Source organism: Prionailurus viverrinus, chromosome X (assembly GCF_022837055.1).
Source record: "Prionailurus viverrinus isolate Anna chromosome X, UM_Priviv_1.0, whole genome shotgun sequence".
NCBI lineage: Eukaryota > Metazoa > Chordata > Mammalia > Carnivora > Felidae > Prionailurus > Prionailurus viverrinus.
In genome coordinates this window covers 33,372,314-33,391,601 of record NC_062579.1, presented here as the reverse complement: position 1 = coordinate 33,391,601, position 19,288 = coordinate 33,372,314, and the positions used below count along the sequence as shown (strand labels likewise).

The following is a 19,288-nucleotide window of genomic DNA, read 5'->3' as shown; positions in this document are numbered from 1 at the left end:
CAAAATAAACATTAAAAAAAATTTTTTTTTTTAAAAAAAGGAAAGAACGCATGTGTTTGTAGGGTGGGAGTGGGGGGCTCCAGGGAAGGAGGCATTGGAGAACAGTGTAAGGTTCTTGAGAAGGACAACTGCCCTTTCTTGAGAAGAACAGTCTGTTTTTCATCTTTAGATAATGCCTGTTCTTTCTATGAAATAATAATAAATAGGTTTTCTTTAATGACCTTGCTTGACAAAATTAAAAGCTGACTATCCTATTTTAGTCCCCCCCAAATTCTATTTAAGATCACAATTTAAAAACAAATTTAAAATTCATCCGTTTCCCGATTTGTCATCTAAAGAAGAGTCCATCATGTTTAGGTATGCTATTTACATTGTAAAACAATTTTTATGTAAGAGATTATTTTTTCTATCCGGATTATCAAAATCAGCCCATTGTACTTTTACTAGAATTTGATGAGTTTAATCACATGATGAAGAGTGTATTGTTCCTTTGTTACTTACTAATCCAAAGTCGAAATCTTTTCTCCTATTTCGAATCAAAGTGAGAATCTGAGCCCAGTGTGGCTTTGTTGTTTGTTTGTTTGTTTTTTATTTGTTAACGTTTATTTATTTTTGAGAGAGAGAGAGAGAGAGAGAGAGTGTGTGTGTGTGTGTGTGTGTGTGTGTGTGTGTGTGTGTGTGAGCGGGGGAGGGGCAGACAGAGAGAGAGGGAGACACAGAATCCAAAGCAGGCTCCAGGCTCAGAACTGTTAGCACAGAGCCCAACAAGGAACTCGAACCCACGAACTGTGGGATCATGATCTGGGCCCAAGTCGTATGCTCAACCAACTGAGCCACCTAGGCACCCCTCGATCCCAGTGTTTTAATGACTGAAATACTTATCAGTCCTAAGGAATGTGCTCATGGAACACAAGGATTTGCTTTGGGCTCTGCTGGGGGACCGTGTTTCTTGTGGCTCATCTACAGGGCCCAACTGTAGCTCGATAACCTGCTTGCTCTAAAATCATACTGTTTGTTGTTTGTCCATATGCTGCCTTCCTCCTAGGACTTCTAGCAGCAGAAAGTAGGTATCCCTTTGTTTTCCTCTAAGCTTTATCTTTTATGCAAAAGTGTTTGGCTTTGCATGGTTCATAAGCGGCTTGACTTTTTCCTTGGCTGTTTGTGTTTAGATGTTTGATTGTGAATTTTAACACTGCCTGACCACAAAATCAAAACGTACGTGGCTGTATTGATTCCTCGAGGCATTACCATACAAATAGTACTAACTTCTCACTTTCATAAGAGGAAGACAGGCAGTGTTAAAATTTAACTGCACTTACTGTTACCTCACATCTGAATTTCAAGCACGAATACGGTAATTTGGGGGAAAGGGTAATTTTTTTTTTATAGTTTTGCTTTCAAGAAAGCTTTCAGGGTAAGTGAATTTTCCTTTGACAATCGCACCATCTGTAAGCAGTTTATACTACTCTGTTATTGATTGAATTTTTAGTTAATTAATATGGAGCTGTGGAATAAACTCCCAAATTCATGTGTCTCAACAACTTTTACCATTGGGAAGTCCATTTATAAAGACTAATATAATGGCTAGATTTTAATTACAAATGAATGTAATTTGATTATGTGACAATATTAAAGTAAAAAGTAGGTAAGAAATTACACACACACACAAATGAGTACAAATAAGAGTAAGGCTATCTGAATAAGATGGGTGGATTGTATCAGTGTCCATATTCTGGCTGTGATGACACTATAGCTTTCTAAAACGTTGCCATTGGGGACACTGAGCAAAGTATACAAGGGATCTCTGTATTTCTTACAATTGTATATGATAATCTATAATTATTTCAGTAATTTCCATTAAAACAATAGAATAAACCTTTACCTCTAGGTTGTACTTACTGGGGGGAAGTATATAAGAGACAAAAATAAATCAGAAAATATGGATGCTAATAATTGGATACATTGTCACATTGTCTTGCATTTGTTACTCATAGCTCCAATTGTACCTGATTTAATACAAAAATCTCACAGTATGTTAGTTATCCGTTGCTGTGTAATGAATCCCCTCAAAGCAGGATTTATCCTTTCACGCTTTCTGTGGGTCAGGAATCTGGATATGGTTTAGCTGTGCGCCTCTGGCTCAAGATCTCCCATGAGACTATAGTCAAGCTGTCGTCCGGGGCTGCAATCTCATCTGAAGACCTGACTGCAGGGGTGGGAATGGAATTCTCTTCCAGACTCACTGTACTATTGTTGACAGGCTGCAGTTCCTTACTGGCTAATGGGTCCCTTCCTAGGGCTGCTCACAACATAGAAGTTTGTTTCTCCCAGCATGAATGATCAAAAAGGGAGGGCAAAAGTAAGAGTGCCCCAGACAAAAGCCATCTCAGAAGTGATGTCTTATCATTTCTGCACTATTCTCTTCATCACAATGAGTTAATAAGTCCAGCCCACACTCCAGGGAAGGGATTTGATTATACAAGGGTGTGAATAGCAGGAGGCAGGATCTTGGAGGCCATTTTAGAGGCTGTCCACATTTTAATGACTATTACAATGTGAGACACTTCCCATTTGTAACTGCTTTTGTTTCTCCAGATTTAGCACGTCTCTCCTTTTTTTTTTTTTTTTCAATCAGTAGACCTATCATGTCATTTGGAAATGAAAGCGTCTTAGAGGTATCAAGTAGTGCTTTTCCATAGTTGTAAAGTTTTATATGAATGAGCACTTAGCAGAATGCTATTTTAAGTGCTTTGACAAATCTGTGCCTAACAATGGTGCTATTTGAAAACAGACTATTTTAACAAGCATAATGGCATTAGAATTATAGCATTTGTGCTCCGACAGAATCCATTTACAGGGTGTACTTCTTTTTAACTAATACTAAATTTTGAGGCATCTGCCCTATACACATAAAGAATCTAAAGGATTTATCACCATGTGTAAGTTTTCATAGCTTGAATTGCATATAGTTCAAATGCTTAAGTCCAAAATACAATTTCTATTACAGGATTCACTATTGCTTATAACTTGATTGATAACCAGAATGTGCTTTGTACAGTGGGAATAAAAGCTGTTGTCCAGGGGATAAGGGGAAGCTAGCTTTTGACTGCAAAGGGACAAGAGGGAACTGTTTTGGAAAGATGAAATAGACACTTATATTAGTGAATTTGAACTTAATAAATTATACTTTAGTAAGCAGATTTTTAAAAAATGCTCTTGTGCTTACAGGTAAGGGCTTTGATTGAGTAGGTGATATGAATGCGTGTGTGTGGTGAATTCAGTGTTGTATAAATGGGATTGCTAATACAATAGGAGAGAGGTAATTGGTAACTCCAGAAAAAGCTAGACTAGGTTCAGATGGTTAATTTGCTCAGTGACACTGGATTTTATAGCTATACATATAATTTTTTAAATATACACATACAGGGGCGCCTGGGTGGCGCAGTCGGTTAAGCGTCCGACTGCAGCCAGGTCACGATCTCGCGGTCCGGGAGTTCGAGCCCCGCGTCAGGCTCTGGGCTGATGGCTCAGATCCTGGAGCCTGTTTCCGATTCTGTGTCTCCCTCTCTCTGCCCCTCCCCCGTTCATGCTCTGTCTCTCTCTGTCCGAAAAATAAATAAACGTTGAAAAAAAAAATGTTTTAAATATACACATACAAATATTTTGTTACCGAACTAACTTGCATGCATGTGTGTATGCAGTTATCAGATGTATGCAGTATATACATTTATCAAAACTCATTGAACAGTACACTTAAGATTTGTATATTTCACTTTGTAAATTTTACCTGTGAGAGAGAAGTGTTAAAATCTATGCTGAAGTGTTTAGGGGTGCAGTGTAGTGATGATGTGCACTCTGGCACTCGTTTTGAAATGAATGAAGGGGCACCTGGGTGGCACCCCTTCATTAAAGTAAATAAAACTTTAAAAAAAGAAATGAATGAAACGACATGAATTGATGGATAGATAGATGTGTGATAAAGCAAATATTGCAAATTGCTAACAATTGTATAATGTAGGTAGTGAGGACAACTCTTCCCACTTGGTATTTGTTTGAAGACAGACTCAGCCCACTTTGAGACTGAGAATTTTTAGCTTAAACATTCTGTTTATTTTTCTCTCTTCCTTTCAAATTATTTCTACTCAACTTTTTCATGAGACTTTTCTAATCTTGTGATGCAGTTGTTCTGGACTCAAAGTTTTTATTGACCTTAAAAGCATATTCCTCTTTAAAGAAATAGACTGAAAACATTTTTAAAACAGTTGACAAGTTTATGCTTTTTGGTTATTATTTCTTAATAGTAGCAGAAAACCTTTGCAAAACTTGTTTGCATAGTATGGTTCTTAGAAAAAGCGGAAATGTTCAAAGTTAAAGTGTATAATTATCAACCTAAATTTTTTTAATGTTTATTTTGAGAGAGAGCGAGCACACGCACCCGCGATCAGGAGAGGGACAGAGAGAGAGGGAGAAAGAGAATCCCAAGCACAGACTGACACAGGGCTCAATCCCGTGAACCGTGAAATCATGATCTGAGCCAAAATCGGGAGTCAGACACTCAACCAACGGAGCCAACAGGTGCTCATATCAACCTAATTTTTAGATACATACTTGATCACCATATGAATTGGGCAGAAAATAAAATATTCGCCTGAAGGCAGAGCTTTGTTTCCTTCTAATTTATCATTGTGAAAGTTTTGGACTAAGGCCTACAAAAATAAGCCTTATATGGGAAATAAATTGAGATTAAAGAAAGGATAGAAATTGGACATCCTCTCATGACCAAGTGCAAATTATTCAGACGTGTTGCTGAGAGTGAAACATGATTTTAGGTGGAGTCCATCTGTAGTAGAATGACTAAGTGTCACAGACCTGACTTTTGGGACTTGCTCTTCTGCTCACTGCTGTGGCCATTTGACCCTGGTGAGCCTCCAATTTTCCAAGTATAAAAACACTTACCTTGCAGCACCTGAATGGCTCAGTCAGTAAAGTGTCCAACTTCATTTCGGGTCATGATCTCACTCACAGCTGTGAGTTTAGGCCCCATGTTGGGCTCTGTGCTGACAGCCTGGAGCCTGCTTCCGATTCTGTTTCCCTCTCTCTCTGCCCCTCCCCCACTCACGCTCTGTCTCTCTCTCAAGAGTAAATAAACATTAAAAAAAAATTAAATAAAAAAAAAACACTTGCCCACAGGACAGGGCTACTGTGGAATCACATAAGGTAATGACTATAAAAGCACTTTGGAGGGGCGTCTGGGTGTCTCAGTCGGTTAAGCATCCAACTTTGGCTCAGGTCATGATCTCACGGTTCATGGGTTCAAGCTATGCGTCAGGCTCTGTGCTGACAGCTCAAAGCCTGGAGCCTGCTATGGACTCTGTGTCTCCCTCGCTCTCTTTGCTCCTCCCCGACTCATGCTCTGTCTCTCTCTGTCTCTCAAAAATAAATATTGAAAAAAATTTTTGATAAAAATAAATAAAAGCACTTTGGAAGTTATAAACTTACACAAACATAAGTAGCAAAATAATTTTATTATGACTTCAAAGAAACTGCGTTGTGCTTAGGTATTGCATTATAATGCTTGATTTTTAATTCTTCAGAATTTACTCAGAAAAAAATAATTTTAATCAAACGCATTTCATTGTGTCTTTTTGTGCAAAGCCCTCTAACAAAGCTCAGCCTGGAATACAAAAGTGAATAGAATACCTACAGTCCTGCCATTAAATATATTGCCCCCTGAGGTGAACTCGTGCTATTTAGCGACTGAATTTTTTCAAGGCAGTTACAAGTTTATTCAAAGGTTTTATAGGGGGAAAAAACATATTTTTCAGTGTTTGAGGAAAGTGAATAGTTCTTTCAGATATGACAGGATTAATCCACAAAATAAATACCAGTAGCAGTTAAGAACCTGTGTGTGTGGGGGGGGGGGGGGGGGCGCTGTTATGTTGTGTTGTGTTAATTATTACTACTGCCTCAATGTTCAAAACAAATAGCAGTGGAAAAGCCCAGAAGTATCTTCGTATACCTATATATCTTATAATGAATTGAAAAATTATGGGACATTTAGATGGGCTTGGTGTTGAACTGCAGATATCAGTTGTACGTATATATTAGATGAAGAATGTGTTTCTGTGGTTCTGGTGGTTATACCCAAAGAAAGAAAGAGAGATATCAGTGGAAAGAGAGAGAGATGTCAGTGGAAAGTGTTACAATGATCAAGGGTAAAGAAAGATTTTGAGGTTAGACCAAAACTATGCATTTATTCAATGTGAAAAGATAAAGGAGAAATGAAATAAAAAGTGTAATTTTCCTGCCTAATTTCAGGAACTTAAAATTTGGGACATTTTACAGAAACTGCATTAGGCAGCTTGAGTACAGCTATGGAAATGCTTCTTTTTGTGATTGAAAAGCCCCAAAGTGAACCATATTTGGGTACAGGATAAGACTATATAAATCAGTTCAGAAAAGGTGACAAGATCCAAGGAGGTTAAATAGACCTGTTGACCCAGTCGGTGTTGCCTACTGGAAACACAGGCTAACAATACTTTTGTGCTTTTGTGCTTTCCAGCAAAGCATCCTCTTCGTCCATCAGAGCACATTAGACCCCAGGTGGAGGTGTTGAATTCCTGTTCATCCACCTCCTCTCTAAGTTTGTCCCAGGATCTCGCTAGGCAGCCTATTTCTGTGACACTTTGTTTTTTCCTCTTGTAGATCATTTACTTCAGGGTATAGTATGCCTGCTTAACACACTAGCCTGAGAGCCCCCTCCTCAAGGCCAGGAATCATACCTGTTTTCTCAGAAGTTCCCACCTGGCACCTGGCAAGAAGTAGGAATGTTCACTAAAGGGTTTGGTTATTTTCCAACCTGATAGGGTTCAGGTTCTTTTCTAGCCTCCATATCCATGCATAAACCACACGTAGCTTCTTGTTGACATTTCTCCTATGTCTCCACATACAGCCAATTCATGTAGTAAGTCAGGCAGAACATAGACTTCAGAGCCAGACATACTGAGGTTGAATCGTGGTTCTCCCACTTCCTCGACTTCTCTGAACCTCCGTTCCCCATCTAGAAAGGTCAGGTAATATATATCTACCTTACTGCCTTGTCCCGAAGATGTGCCTGGCACAGAATAGACACTCAAGAATTGGGAGCCACTGTTATTATTTTGTTTCTTTAGAACTTAATTCAGTGCATACTTTGTGGGTGTTCTAAAATGAATCAAATGTAGACCTGCTTTAAGGACCTGACAGCACAAAAGAGTGAACGAGTGCACACATAAGGTAACCCAAACAGATATTACATGGAAGCCTGGGAGTTCACAGACCAACAAGTGATACAGCCCTGGTCTGGTACAGCCAGAATTGCTTCCCAGTGGTTAGACTTGCCCTCTTGGTATTCACTAAATACAAGGTTGTTTTATTTTATTTTTTTTAAGTTTCTTTATTTGTTTTTGACAGCGTGAGCAGGGGAGGGGCAGAGAGAGAGGGAGACACACAATCCAAAGCAGGTTCCAGGGTCCGAGCTGTCAGCACAGAAACCGATATGGGGCTCAAACTCGTGAACCGCGAAATCATGCCATGAGCCAAAGTCGAACACTTAACCAACTGAGCCTCCCAAGTGTCCCATGTATTTCGAATATTTTTTATAACGTTTATTCATTTTTGAGAGACAGAAAGAGACAGAGCACAAGTAGAGGGAGGTGCAGAGAGAGAGGGAGACACACAATCCGAAGCAGGCTCCAGGATCTGAGCTGTCAGCACAGAGCGTGACGTGGGGCTCGAGCTCACAAACTGTGAGATCATGACCTGAGCTGAAGTCAGATGCCTATCCAGCTGAGCCACACAGGCACCTCAAGGTTCTTTTATTTTAATCTTAGAGTATTAATAAACTGCCACCTAGATGATGTATCTGCATAAATGATACTGGCAGAAACAGTAGAAACTAGGTAAGATTCCACTAAGATAACTGAATGAAAGTGATAATTAGGTTTCTGTGGTATCTGTTGAATTTTTTTAGTATACAAACATTTCGTTGGTATTTTTGTTGTTGCAGTTTGGTGAGTCCAGAAGTTTAGAACTGGCTTTAGTAACTTCATAAACCTGGTGTCCTTGAACTCTGCTACTGATGATGTGCAGGGGTCAGGGGCTCAGTGGGACATTTGGAACTAATTCCTTCATATTATCTCTTGTTTTACAAGGCTTTCAGTAAGGGATGATGAGAGAGCTGCCTTTGAACTAATTTCCAGAGTTGTTTGTTTTCCCCCCTACTCAGAACAAAGTAAAAGTCACGAGAAGAACAGGTAGAAGGAAATGGATTTGGTTAATGCCTTTTCAGAAACAGCAAGGGAAATGAGGACTGATTTGTGCCTTGTACCTTTTTTTTTTATCCTCCTTGATACCCCTTCAATGCTTTTAGTTGAAGAATACCAAGAGACTCGTAGGCATAATCATTCAAAATTTAAAAGTATCCACACACAGTCCCTTCAATAGGCAAATGGTCAAACTGTGACTGCCCAACAATAAAAAGAATTAAACTATTGATACACACAGCAACCTGCATGAATCTCCAGAGATCTCTGCTGGGTCAAGAAAAGCCAATCTCAAAAGATTGCATACCATATGGTTCCATTTATATAGCATCCTCAAAATGAGAAAATTACAGAAATGGAGAACAGGTTAGTTAGTCACCAGGGGTTGAGAAGGGATAGGATAGGAGGAAATGAGAGTGGCTGTAGAAGGGCAAAATGAAGGGTCCCTTTGGTGATGAAAATACACTGTAGCTTGACTGTCAGTGTCATTGTCGCAGTTGTGATGTTGTGTGGCAGTTTTGCAAGATGTTCTCATTTGGGGGAACCGGGTAAAGGGTACATGAGATCTCTCTTTATTATTTCTTACAATTGCACATGAATCGACAATTATCTCAAAAAGTCAAATTTGTAAAAAAAAAAAAAAAATACCCACAGTAATTTCCACGTGGATAACCACTTGATTTGTGGCTTACACCCCAAATCTTTACCATAATTAAATCATACTGCAAAAAGCAGTTGCTTAGATAGCAACTTTTTTCCATTGTAGAAAACTTGGAACATATGGACAAGAACAGAATGAAGTATAAATAGGAAAGTAAAGATCACTGCTGTTACACTTTTGGTGTATTTCATTCTGTTTTTTCCTGAGCTTGTATATGTATTTTTTTCAGTCATAGTCGGGAATATGCAAGTTTTTGTGGTTTTGCATTCTGCTTTCTTGAATTTCAGATCATTGAGGATTTCTCTATGTCTTTAAATTCTTCAAAGCAATTTCCATGTGGCTATATATTGCATTCTGTGGATGTTCTATACTTTATTTGATCATTCTGAATTATTTGATATTTTCTATGATAAATATCCTCATACATAAATCTTTTTTGCATTTTCCTATTTTTTTCCTTAAGGTAGTTTTTTTGGAAATGGAATTACTAAGTCCAAGTACAAAAGCATTTTTAAGGCTCTTTGAAATATGTTACCAGATTGCTTCCTGGGAAAGTGATACTAATTTACATTCTCACCAATAAGTGCGTGCAATTGGATGAGGTCCAAGGCCAAAAGTAATTAGAAACAGCATAGAATTCCAGAACAGAAAGATTCAAGACTTTTTATCATGATCTAAAGCAGAATTTCTCACCCTCAGCACTATTGACATTTTGGGCTGCATACTTCTTTCTCATGAAGGGCTGTCCTGAGTATCGTAGGATGTTTAATAGCATCCCAGGCCTCTACCCAGTAGATGATAATAGCACAAACTGTCCCCCTACCACCACCATAGTTGTGACAACAGAAATGTCTCCAGACTACCAGATGTCCCCATGGGGGGCAAAATCACCACTGCTTGAAAACTGATCCAAGACTTATATATGCAATGAGGCACTTAACTGTTAGAATTTCTCAAACACTGTGTACACGAATGTTGTGAAGCTAGCCTCTTAGGGTTCTTTCTCTGGAGTAGGTATCTGCATACTGTCTGCAGAGGAAAATAATCATTTCTTTGAGGCTGTGTAAGTGACTTTGTTACTCTCCAGTATATATCTTTCCCTACTGAAGGCTCTCTGGATTCCAGGTTATAAGAAGGAATTTTAAAGAAAGTAATCACACTACCATTTCCTTTGCCCTGCAGAAATGATTTGCCCTAATATTTAATAAGGTATTTGGAAGTGTCAGTCAATATGCTCAGCCTTTGTCTTTGTCTTTTGAATAAAAAGGGCCTAACAGATTGAGAACAACTTGATTCTCTTGACTTTGTATGGAAAGGAAGGAGAATGCATTGGGATTTTTACTAACTTAAGTTTCAGCCTTAAAAATCCTAATAAGCTTGTTTTACTCAGCAGGAGCACCTAGTCGAAGGTTTGTCCCTCAGATTTACAGCTGGCTTTGCCTTCAGTTCTTGATGGAATATACCTGTAAGAAAGGCTCGCCTGTGTTATTTCTGTAATATTTTAAAACATCATATGGTCAAGGAAAGGACGCCCTCTTCCTAATGTATAACTTGCTGCACCTAGATCTTCCAGTAACTCAGTTATAGTTAATGCATTTCCTTAATGCAAGTAAGACCAGCTTCAATGTACGTACTTTGAAAAATGAGAAGCACACAAATACGTTGTCGCAAACAGAAACTCACTGAAAATACTCCATCCTTAAGCAATATGAAACTCATTGAAGACTATTGAGTACAGACATGAACCTTTGAAGTTCTGTTTGTTGGTCCATTGTTCTGAAGTGCAAGATCTGGGTTACAAAGGTTGGTTTGACATTGACTTTCTGTACTGGCTGTTTCCCGTTTGTTTCCCGTAGGAGCAGTCTCACAGGTGCTGGACAGCTTGGAAGAAATTCACGCACTTACAGACTGCAGTGAAAAGGACTTAGATTTTCTACACAGTGTTTTCCAGGATCAGCATCTTCACACACTACTAGATGTAAGTCTATCTCTTTTTCTAATTTATTTTTAGCATACCTTTTTTACTTTACATGAATTTCCAGGCATCCATCCTAACAGTCCATTTTCAGTTGCCTTCAGTCTGTGAGAAATGTGGGAAATCATCCATTATAGATTCATAACTGAAATAAAGTATATATAGTACAAAGGTAAGTCACCATGAAAAGACTTATGTAAGTCTATTTATGTATGTTGTGTGTGTGTGTGTGTTTCTCTTAGGGGAATCTGCTGATCTTAGCTGTGCTTACTTTTTGTTGCTCTAAAGATGTTTTAAAACATCATACCTGAAGCATGAGTATAAGAGAGAGAAAAGTAAACCAGATACTGTGTAATGGACTAATTCACACACACACACATTTCATATTTAACATTGCTGGTTTTTATGGACTCAGTCTTCTCCTTAAAAACATAAGAATATATGCTATCATTAAATACGACAGGCTCCACTGACAGTAGATTGAGATACAAAGAAAAATCAGAAGCTGGGAGTTCACATCTGCCTTTATTTCAGTCACATTTTAAGTAACGTGCCTTTCTTAGATAACTTGGTTGCCTTCAGCAGTGCAAACTTTTCTTAGTACATATTAGTCTGCTAGTACGTGTTAGTCTTTTTTTACACAAAAAACCTTCCGTATTAAAAGAATGTTACTTGCTTTGCGGTGCCTAGCGCTTCTTGGTGCTGATTAATCCACCATGGGACACAAATTATTCTAAAGCAACATTCCCCAGGATGTATTCTACAGCACATTGCTCTGGGAGAGAGTGATTGGCCTTGCCATGGAGGGGGAAGGGGGTAGATCTTAAATGTACTGGTTAAATTATTTATCGATTAAGTAAGTTAGGGAAATGCTACATTCTTTATGCTTATATAGGTTCACAGTGGATATTAGTACTTTTTTACTGGTTTTTTTTTTTTTTTGAGAGAGAGAGCAAGGGAGGGGCAGAGAAGGGGGGGGGGGGGGACAGAGGATCCAAAGCGGGCTCCGCACTGACAGCAGAGGGCCCGAGGCAGGGCTGCAACTCACGAACTGTGAGGTCATGACCTGAGCTGAAGTCAGACACTTACGACTGAGCCACCCAGGCACACTGGATATTAGTATATTAACAGCTCTGAGATGCCCTGTAGCAAAGAAACCGGAGGGACTCTAATAGCATTTCTGAAACTAATTTGGGCATAGAACTTGTATTCACAGCCCTGTCAAGTTGACGAGGACCAGTTTGGGAAAGCTAAGCCTATGAGTGTTGCATACGTTCCAAGTTCACACTGAGTGCAGTCATAGGTAACCTACAGTTACTTCTTTGCATAAATGCAGTCAAATCAAATTAATTACCAAATTTTAAAAATTAGTTTGGCTTTTTTACATAGTGTCTGTCTTAATCAGGCCTGACTGAGTGCCATAGCACGCAATCCTAAAATTTGAGTGCCTTAACAGGATAAAAGTTTATTTCTTGCTCATATCAGAGTCCAGTGCAGGTAGATTGGGGATGGGGGTGGGGAATATCTGCCACACAGTCATCCAGGGATCCGGGCCTCTTCCATTGTGTGGTTCTGCTATCTCCCAGGGTTTTGGAATCTTCCACTGAATCATTTGCACCCAGCAGCAGATGAACAAAAATGGAGAATTTTGCAGAGTCATGGTTGGAAATGGGCTGTATCACTTTTGCCCACATTTCAATGGCAAGTACTTGTTACATGCCTACCTAGCTACAAGAGAGCCGGGGAATATAGTTTTAACATGCACTAAGTAAAATAAGCCAGACAGGGAAATACAGATACTGCATGGTATCACTTATACGTGGAATCTTTAAAACAAAAAAGTGAAACTCCTAGAAACACAGTAGAATGATGGTTGCCCCATGTTGGGGCAGAGGGTGGGAAATGGGAGAGAGGTTGGTAAAAGGGTACCGACTTTCGCTTATATGATGAATAAAGTCTGATGCATAACATGGTGACTGTAGTTGATAGACTGTATTATATAATGAAATTTGCTAAGAGAGTAGAACTTAAGTGTTGTCACAAGAGAAAAAAAAAGGTAGGGGCTCCTGGGTGGCTCAGTTGGTTAAGTGACTCTTGGTTTCGGCTCAGGTCATGATGTCACAGTTCGTGAGATCAAGTCCCGTGTTGGGCTCTATGCTGATAGTGCAGAGCCTTATGGGGATATTCATTCTCTCTCTCTCTCTCTCTCTCTCTCTCTCTCTATCTCAAAGTAAATAAGTAAATATTTTTTTAAGTTAAATATGTGAGGTGAAGAATGTGTTGATTAACTTGATTGTGGGAATCATATCACGTTGTACACTTTAAATATATTACTCAATTGTACTCCAATAAAGCTAAGAAATGCACTCAGGAGGATAAGGAAATGGGTCTTCTCTTTAGCGTAATTTATCTTAGGTAATTTGAGGACATGTCAGATTAAGTTTAATTACAAGTAACTGTCACTTTCCTCGGGCACCAGAAAGCCTTTGAAGTGCATTCTGTTTTGTGGAGTGCTCTTGACACTGCTGCCACCGCTGCTTAGCATTCCATTTTCTTCTTCATCGTCACCATCATCATAGTTGTCATTATTGTTTTGTGTCATGTCAATTAGAGTTTGACCTCTGTTCATTGGCTAAATATCTCCTGTCGCCTATCATTGGTTCCTGCAATGCAGAAGGTTTTCACAATAGTGAATTCCCTGCAGAAGTTCTGCCCTTTAGTAGATCTAGCAAGTGGGATTTTTTTTCATGTTTATTTATTTTTGAGAGAGACAGAGATACAAAGCACAAGCAGGGAAGGGGCAGAGAGAGAGACAGAGAACCCAAAGCAGGCTCCAGGTTCTAAGCTGTCACCACAGAGCCCGATGTGGGGCTTGGACCCATGAACCACGAGATCATGACCTGAGCTGAGGTCAGATGCTTTAACTGACTAAGCCACCCAGGTGCCCCACAAGTGGGATATTTGAAAGAAGCTGCAGCAACGCATGGAGATTTGGTTTATTTCAATGTAGTCAGTGGTTAGGTCATTGCTAAGATCTACGGATCTAAAAAAGATCAAGGCCTTTTTGTCATTTAAGGCTCAGAGAGGCCCAAACTGTTTTTCAGGGTGTTATTTTTCTGACTAGTGTAACAAGGCATCTGAGCACAGCCAGCTGGAGACTGCAGGGGAAATGCAAGGACATCACTAGTTTCTACAAGGAGGGGCAGATACTCGGACACAAACGGGACTTTGGAACTGAGCCAGGCCACCACTTACTGCTCAGTGCTAAGCTTTTCAGACCTCACTGAAAACGTGTGTTTTTAATAACTGCTGCGTTCTTGGGTAGACATTATAGCAGCTTCAGAAGAGACTCCTCGATTTTCGTGAGGAAAAACACACTTAAAGTTCCTTTGGATTCTTATGAATTATAAAGTTAAGAAAGTGTGTATAGTATCAGCACCTGCCCTGTCAATGCATGTCAATTTGAAAAGGAGCGAGTGGACTGACCAGTAAAAAGACACCATGTCTGCAGGATTTTGCAGACAAGCACTACACACGAATCTCAAAACCCCCTGAAATGACTTCACTGTAAGGCCATTCCCTGGGCAGTGCTGGGTTCTGAAGATCCAGACTGGCTCCTCCTTCAATGAGAAGCTTAATTGTCATGAATGACCTGAGCCATCATTAGAATGTGCCCTCATGATCTCCAGCCCATAAATATGGCTCATTAAGCCCTTGTCTCAGACTGTGTTTCGGTAATATAATCAATGAAGTTTTCAAGTAGCTGCCATATAGAGAAGTCTAACCATTGAAACCGTTTTTAACACTTAAGTGCTTACGCAAAAAGGAACGTGGCATGACCAACCCTTGAGAAAAAGCTTTTCAAATTTTGACCATTCATTGCTCTTCCTTCTAATAATGTTCCATAGCCTGTGCTTGGATGGGAATTGTTGTTTTACAGAGTCAACACTGATTCCATTTTTAAGGATTCCAAGTAGTGACACCTAGTGGCATACTTTTGTGGCCCATGGATTGATTGTCACTTAACCCCACTGAGCCATTTTATAAAATATCTTTATTTTATTTAAATAATTCCTGTTAACTCAACAACACTCTAAGCAGCTAAGTTTGAGGTCATAATTTTTAAGCTGACAAAAAGAGGATTACGTTCCTACAAGATCGTCTAGGACCTCATTTTTTCTAGTCATGCCTTTTGTTTTTTTTTTTAAGTTTATTTTTATTTGAGAGATAGACAGTAAGCAGGGGAAGGACAGGGAGAGGGAGACAGAATCCCAAGCAGGCTCTGCGCTGCCAGCACAGAGCCAGATGTAGGGCTCGAACTCAAGAACCACAAGATCATGAGCTGAAGTCAAGAGTCTGACGCTTGACCGGCTGAGCCACCCAGGCACCCCCTAGTCATGCCTTTAAAATAGTAAGCTGAGGGGCGCCTGGGTGGCGCAGTCGGTTAAGCGTCCGACTTCAGCCAGGTCACGATCTCGCGGTCCGTGAGTTCGAGCCCCGCGTCGGGCTCTGGGCTGATGGCTCAGAGCCTGGAGCCTGTTTCCAATTCTGTGTCTCCCTCTCTCTCTGCCCCTCCCCCGTTCATGCTCTGTCTCTCTCTGTCCCAAAAATAAATAAACGTTGAAAAAAAAAATTTTTAAATAGTAAGCTGAAAATGCAAAAGAAATATTATTACAATTTGGAGGAAACAAAACATCTGTTGTGTTGAAAGAATTTATATTAAAACAAAAGGAGAAATACTGTGGTTGCACTAAAAGGAGAAATGCTTTATGATTTGAACTCTAGTAAAACGCCTCTAGTTTAATCTGTAGTGAGAAATTAAAAAAAAGAAAAACCAATCCAGAAATTTCTAAATGTTTGCTCCCCAACCAGTTCTACCTGGCACATATATACTACTCCTTACTTTGTGGGGAGAACTAAAGAGGCTTGACGAGGAATGGTGTTTGGTCTAGCTTGGTCCATATGTCTGTTCTCACAAATTAAAAGCACCGGTGCAGAGATGCTCTGTGTATAAAATATGCAGATCAATTTCAGTAAAATGTATTTTGGCACATGTATGAGCTTGCTGAGGCTGCCACAACGAAGTGTCACGACCTGGGTGGCTTCAAATAACAGTCTGGGAGGCCAGAAGTCCTAAATCAAGCCATCAGCAGGGCCATGCTCCCTCCAAAAGCTTCAAAGAAGACTCCTTCCATACCTCTTTGGAAGCTTCTGGTAGTTGCCTACAATCCCTGGGGTTCCTTGGCTTGTAGATGCACCCCTCCAGTCCCAGCCTCCGACTGCCCATGGCATTTTTCTCTATGTGCCTGTGACTCTGTGACGACCTTTTTATAAAGACACCGGTCATTGAATTTAGGGCCTGTCCTAATCCAGTATGACCCCATCTTAATTAAATCTTCAAAGACCCTTATTTCCAAAATAAGGTCACATTGTGAGGCTCCACATAGACATGAATTTTGAGGGGAGAGTAGTCCGCCCAGTACCACCTGGAAACCTGATTTTGCCCTGAATTGATTCTTCAGGTGTGAATGTAAGTTACACAGATTTAATATAAAATAATGAAATGTTACCCCTTCATTCTTTCAGTGAGCTTGCTTAGGAATTGGTGTTAGGGTGTACTTCTGCCTCTTAATGATATTTTGAGTTAGTTTTGGCTTGCCACTTGTATGTGATACGTTGGATTGTCAGATGACAGATGCGTTTTTGGACCGAAAAATCAAGAGTTTTTTTTTTCAGTTAAAAAGCCTTTTGCAAGTGTTATTTGCTGGTGATTCGCAGTCTTCTCAATTTTTTGTAGAAATTTTGCTATTACAGAATAAATGTTTACTTTGTAAGTCAACAATGTCATAAAACATTGTTAAATGACACATTTATCTCTCTCTGCCAAACTTTGACAACTAGTTTTAAACATTCACCCACCATCTGTCATACCTCTGAACAGCTGTTAACATTCGTTATAGACTGCTGTTTCCATAGTAAATGTGATGCCCCACCTAATTAAGATTATTTTTGTGGGAAGTCCTAAAATTATGTTCAATTTCTGATTAGATTAATAAAACTCATTGCAGTGGCAGCTTAATTTAGCACTTTTTGTGTTGATTTATATGTAGATTTTTATTATAGATTAACTGGTATTTTAAGATACTACATTAGAAATAAATCCGTGTCTAGAATCCTGCATATTTTGTATAACTGACATCTTTATTATAGTTTTTTACTGTTTAGGGAGAGTTAGGGTTTTTTATCCAGCATTGGAAAACTACAACTGTTGATTTACTATTTTGGTTTTTTGAGATGATATTAAATTAGTAGTCCTATTTGGGAACAGCATATTTTTAGAACTCCAAAGTTTCCTAAAGGGGGAAAAAAATGGAACTTCTGCAGTGATTTGATGTTTTCCAGCAATTTGCGGTTTGAGAAGTAAGTTGATACACTGTTAAGTTTGGATGTTTAAACAGATTACCAGTCAGGAAATGCCAAAGCTAAATTTCCCATGAATTTGTAGTCCAGTCAAGTTAGACTTAAATGTCTAGAATATTCTGAGCACCTTCAGCAGTTGAACTGCGGGGACCTTCTCAGGGTCCCTTCTAGTCTTAAGCATGAGCTTCAGCAAATATGAGAGCAGCCAGGTGGCGGGCCAGTGGTGTCACATTTGTGCTACTTTGCCTCCTGGGGCCTGGAGACTGAAGCACACTGCTGCTCACTTGGGGAAAAGGGGTCTCATTCCACTGTTTCTGACTGGATGGGCAAAACTCCTGTGCCTGTTTCTATCAGCGTACCCACATATTAGCGTCAGTAGAAAATTACCCCATGAGGGGTGCCTGGGTGGCTCAGTCAGTTGAGCGTCCGACTTCGGCTCAGGTCATGATCTCGCTGTCTGTGAGTTCGAGCCCCACTTCGGGCTCTGTGTTGACAGCTTGGAGCCTGGAGCCTGCTTCAGATTCTGTGTCTCCCTCTCTCCCTGTCCCTCCCTCGCTCACGCTCTGTCTCTCTCTCAAAAATAAATAGACATTTTTAAAAAAATTAATAAAAAAAAAAGAAAATTGCCCCATGCAACAAAGTCCCTGGGGTAAAGAGAGCTAGAAATAGCATATATCCTGAATATTTTCAAAGTAATTTTTCTTCATTCTTAATGAAGTTACCCACAAACTTAGCAAAAAAAAAAAAAGGCTACTAAGTATATGGTCATTCATTAAGCAGCAGTAGAAAACGAATACAAGCAGAAACAAAGCAAGGTTTGTCTGCTCTTAACCATTTCTATTCAACATTGTACTGGAGGTCCTGGCCAGTGCAGTAAAAAAGCAAGAAAAAAAAAAATTCAAGGCATGCAGATAAGAAAGGAAGAAGTAAAGCCATCTTCTCACAGAGATATATTCTTGTATGTAGAAAATCCTAAGGAATCCACACAAAAAATCCGCTAGAACCAATAAGCAAGTTTAGCAAGAATGCGGGGTATAAGATCAATATACCAAAATTAACTGCATTTCTACATACAAGCAGCAAATCATGTGAAAGTAAAAGTAAAGAAATACAATACCATCAAAAAGAATAAAATAGCGAATTGAACAAAAGTATAAGAGGACTCATACACTGAAAACTACAAATGTTGCTGAAAGAAAGTAAAGAAGGTCTCAATAAATGGAGATAAAGAGATTGTTGGATTGGAAAACAGTATTGTTAAGGTGGCAATTTTCCCCATATCAATCTATAGATTCAAGACAATCCTTGTCAACATCTCAGCAGAATTTTTTGTTTTTGGTAGAAGTTGACATACTGATCCTAAAATTTATATGGAAATGCCAAAACAGTTTTGAAACAAAAAAGAAGCTCAAAGTTAGGAGACTGATTTCAACACTTACTACAAAGCTACTGTAATGCAAATAGTACAGTATTGGTGTAAGGATAGACTTACAGATCAGTTGAACAGAACAGAGTTCATAAATGAACCTTCCCATTCATGGTCAGTTGATTTTTCAGCAAAAGTTCCCGGGCAGTTTAGTGAGTAATGAATAAATGATTTGTTGTTTGTGGGTTTTTTGGGTTTTTTTTTTAAATGTTTATTTTTCTTTGAGACAGAGGGGGCGGGGTGGAGGGAGACACAGAATCCGAAGCAGGCTCCAGGCTCTGAGCTGTGAGCACAGAGCCCAACACAGGGCTCGAACTCACAAGCCATGAGATCATGACCTGAGCCAAAGTCAGACACTTAACTGACTGAGCCACCCAGGTGCCCCTGTTATGTTTTGTTTTGTGTTTTGTTTTGTTTTGTTTTGTTTTGTTTTGTTTTAACATGGTGCTAAAGCAGTGGGATATCCATATGCAAAGAAATTAACTTAGACCCTTAACCTCACA

The 19,288-nt window shown here is 39.4% G+C and overlaps 1 protein-coding gene across 8 annotated transcripts in view; it reads left to right on the top strand.

Moving 5' to 3' along the window:
- The window catches only part of CASK (calcium/calmodulin dependent serine protein kinase), a 358,179-nt gene that overhangs the window by 260,903 nt on the left and 77,988 nt on the right, over positions 1–19,288 (top strand). For all 8 annotated transcript variants that reach the window (XM_047843622.1, XM_047843615.1, XM_047843620.1 and 5 more), the window contains exon 11: positions 10,821–10,942. In XM_047843622.1, coding sequence (XP_047699578.1) covers positions 10,821–10,942 — 122 coding nt within the window. The remainder of the gene's footprint in view (positions 1–10,820; positions 10,943–19,288) is intronic.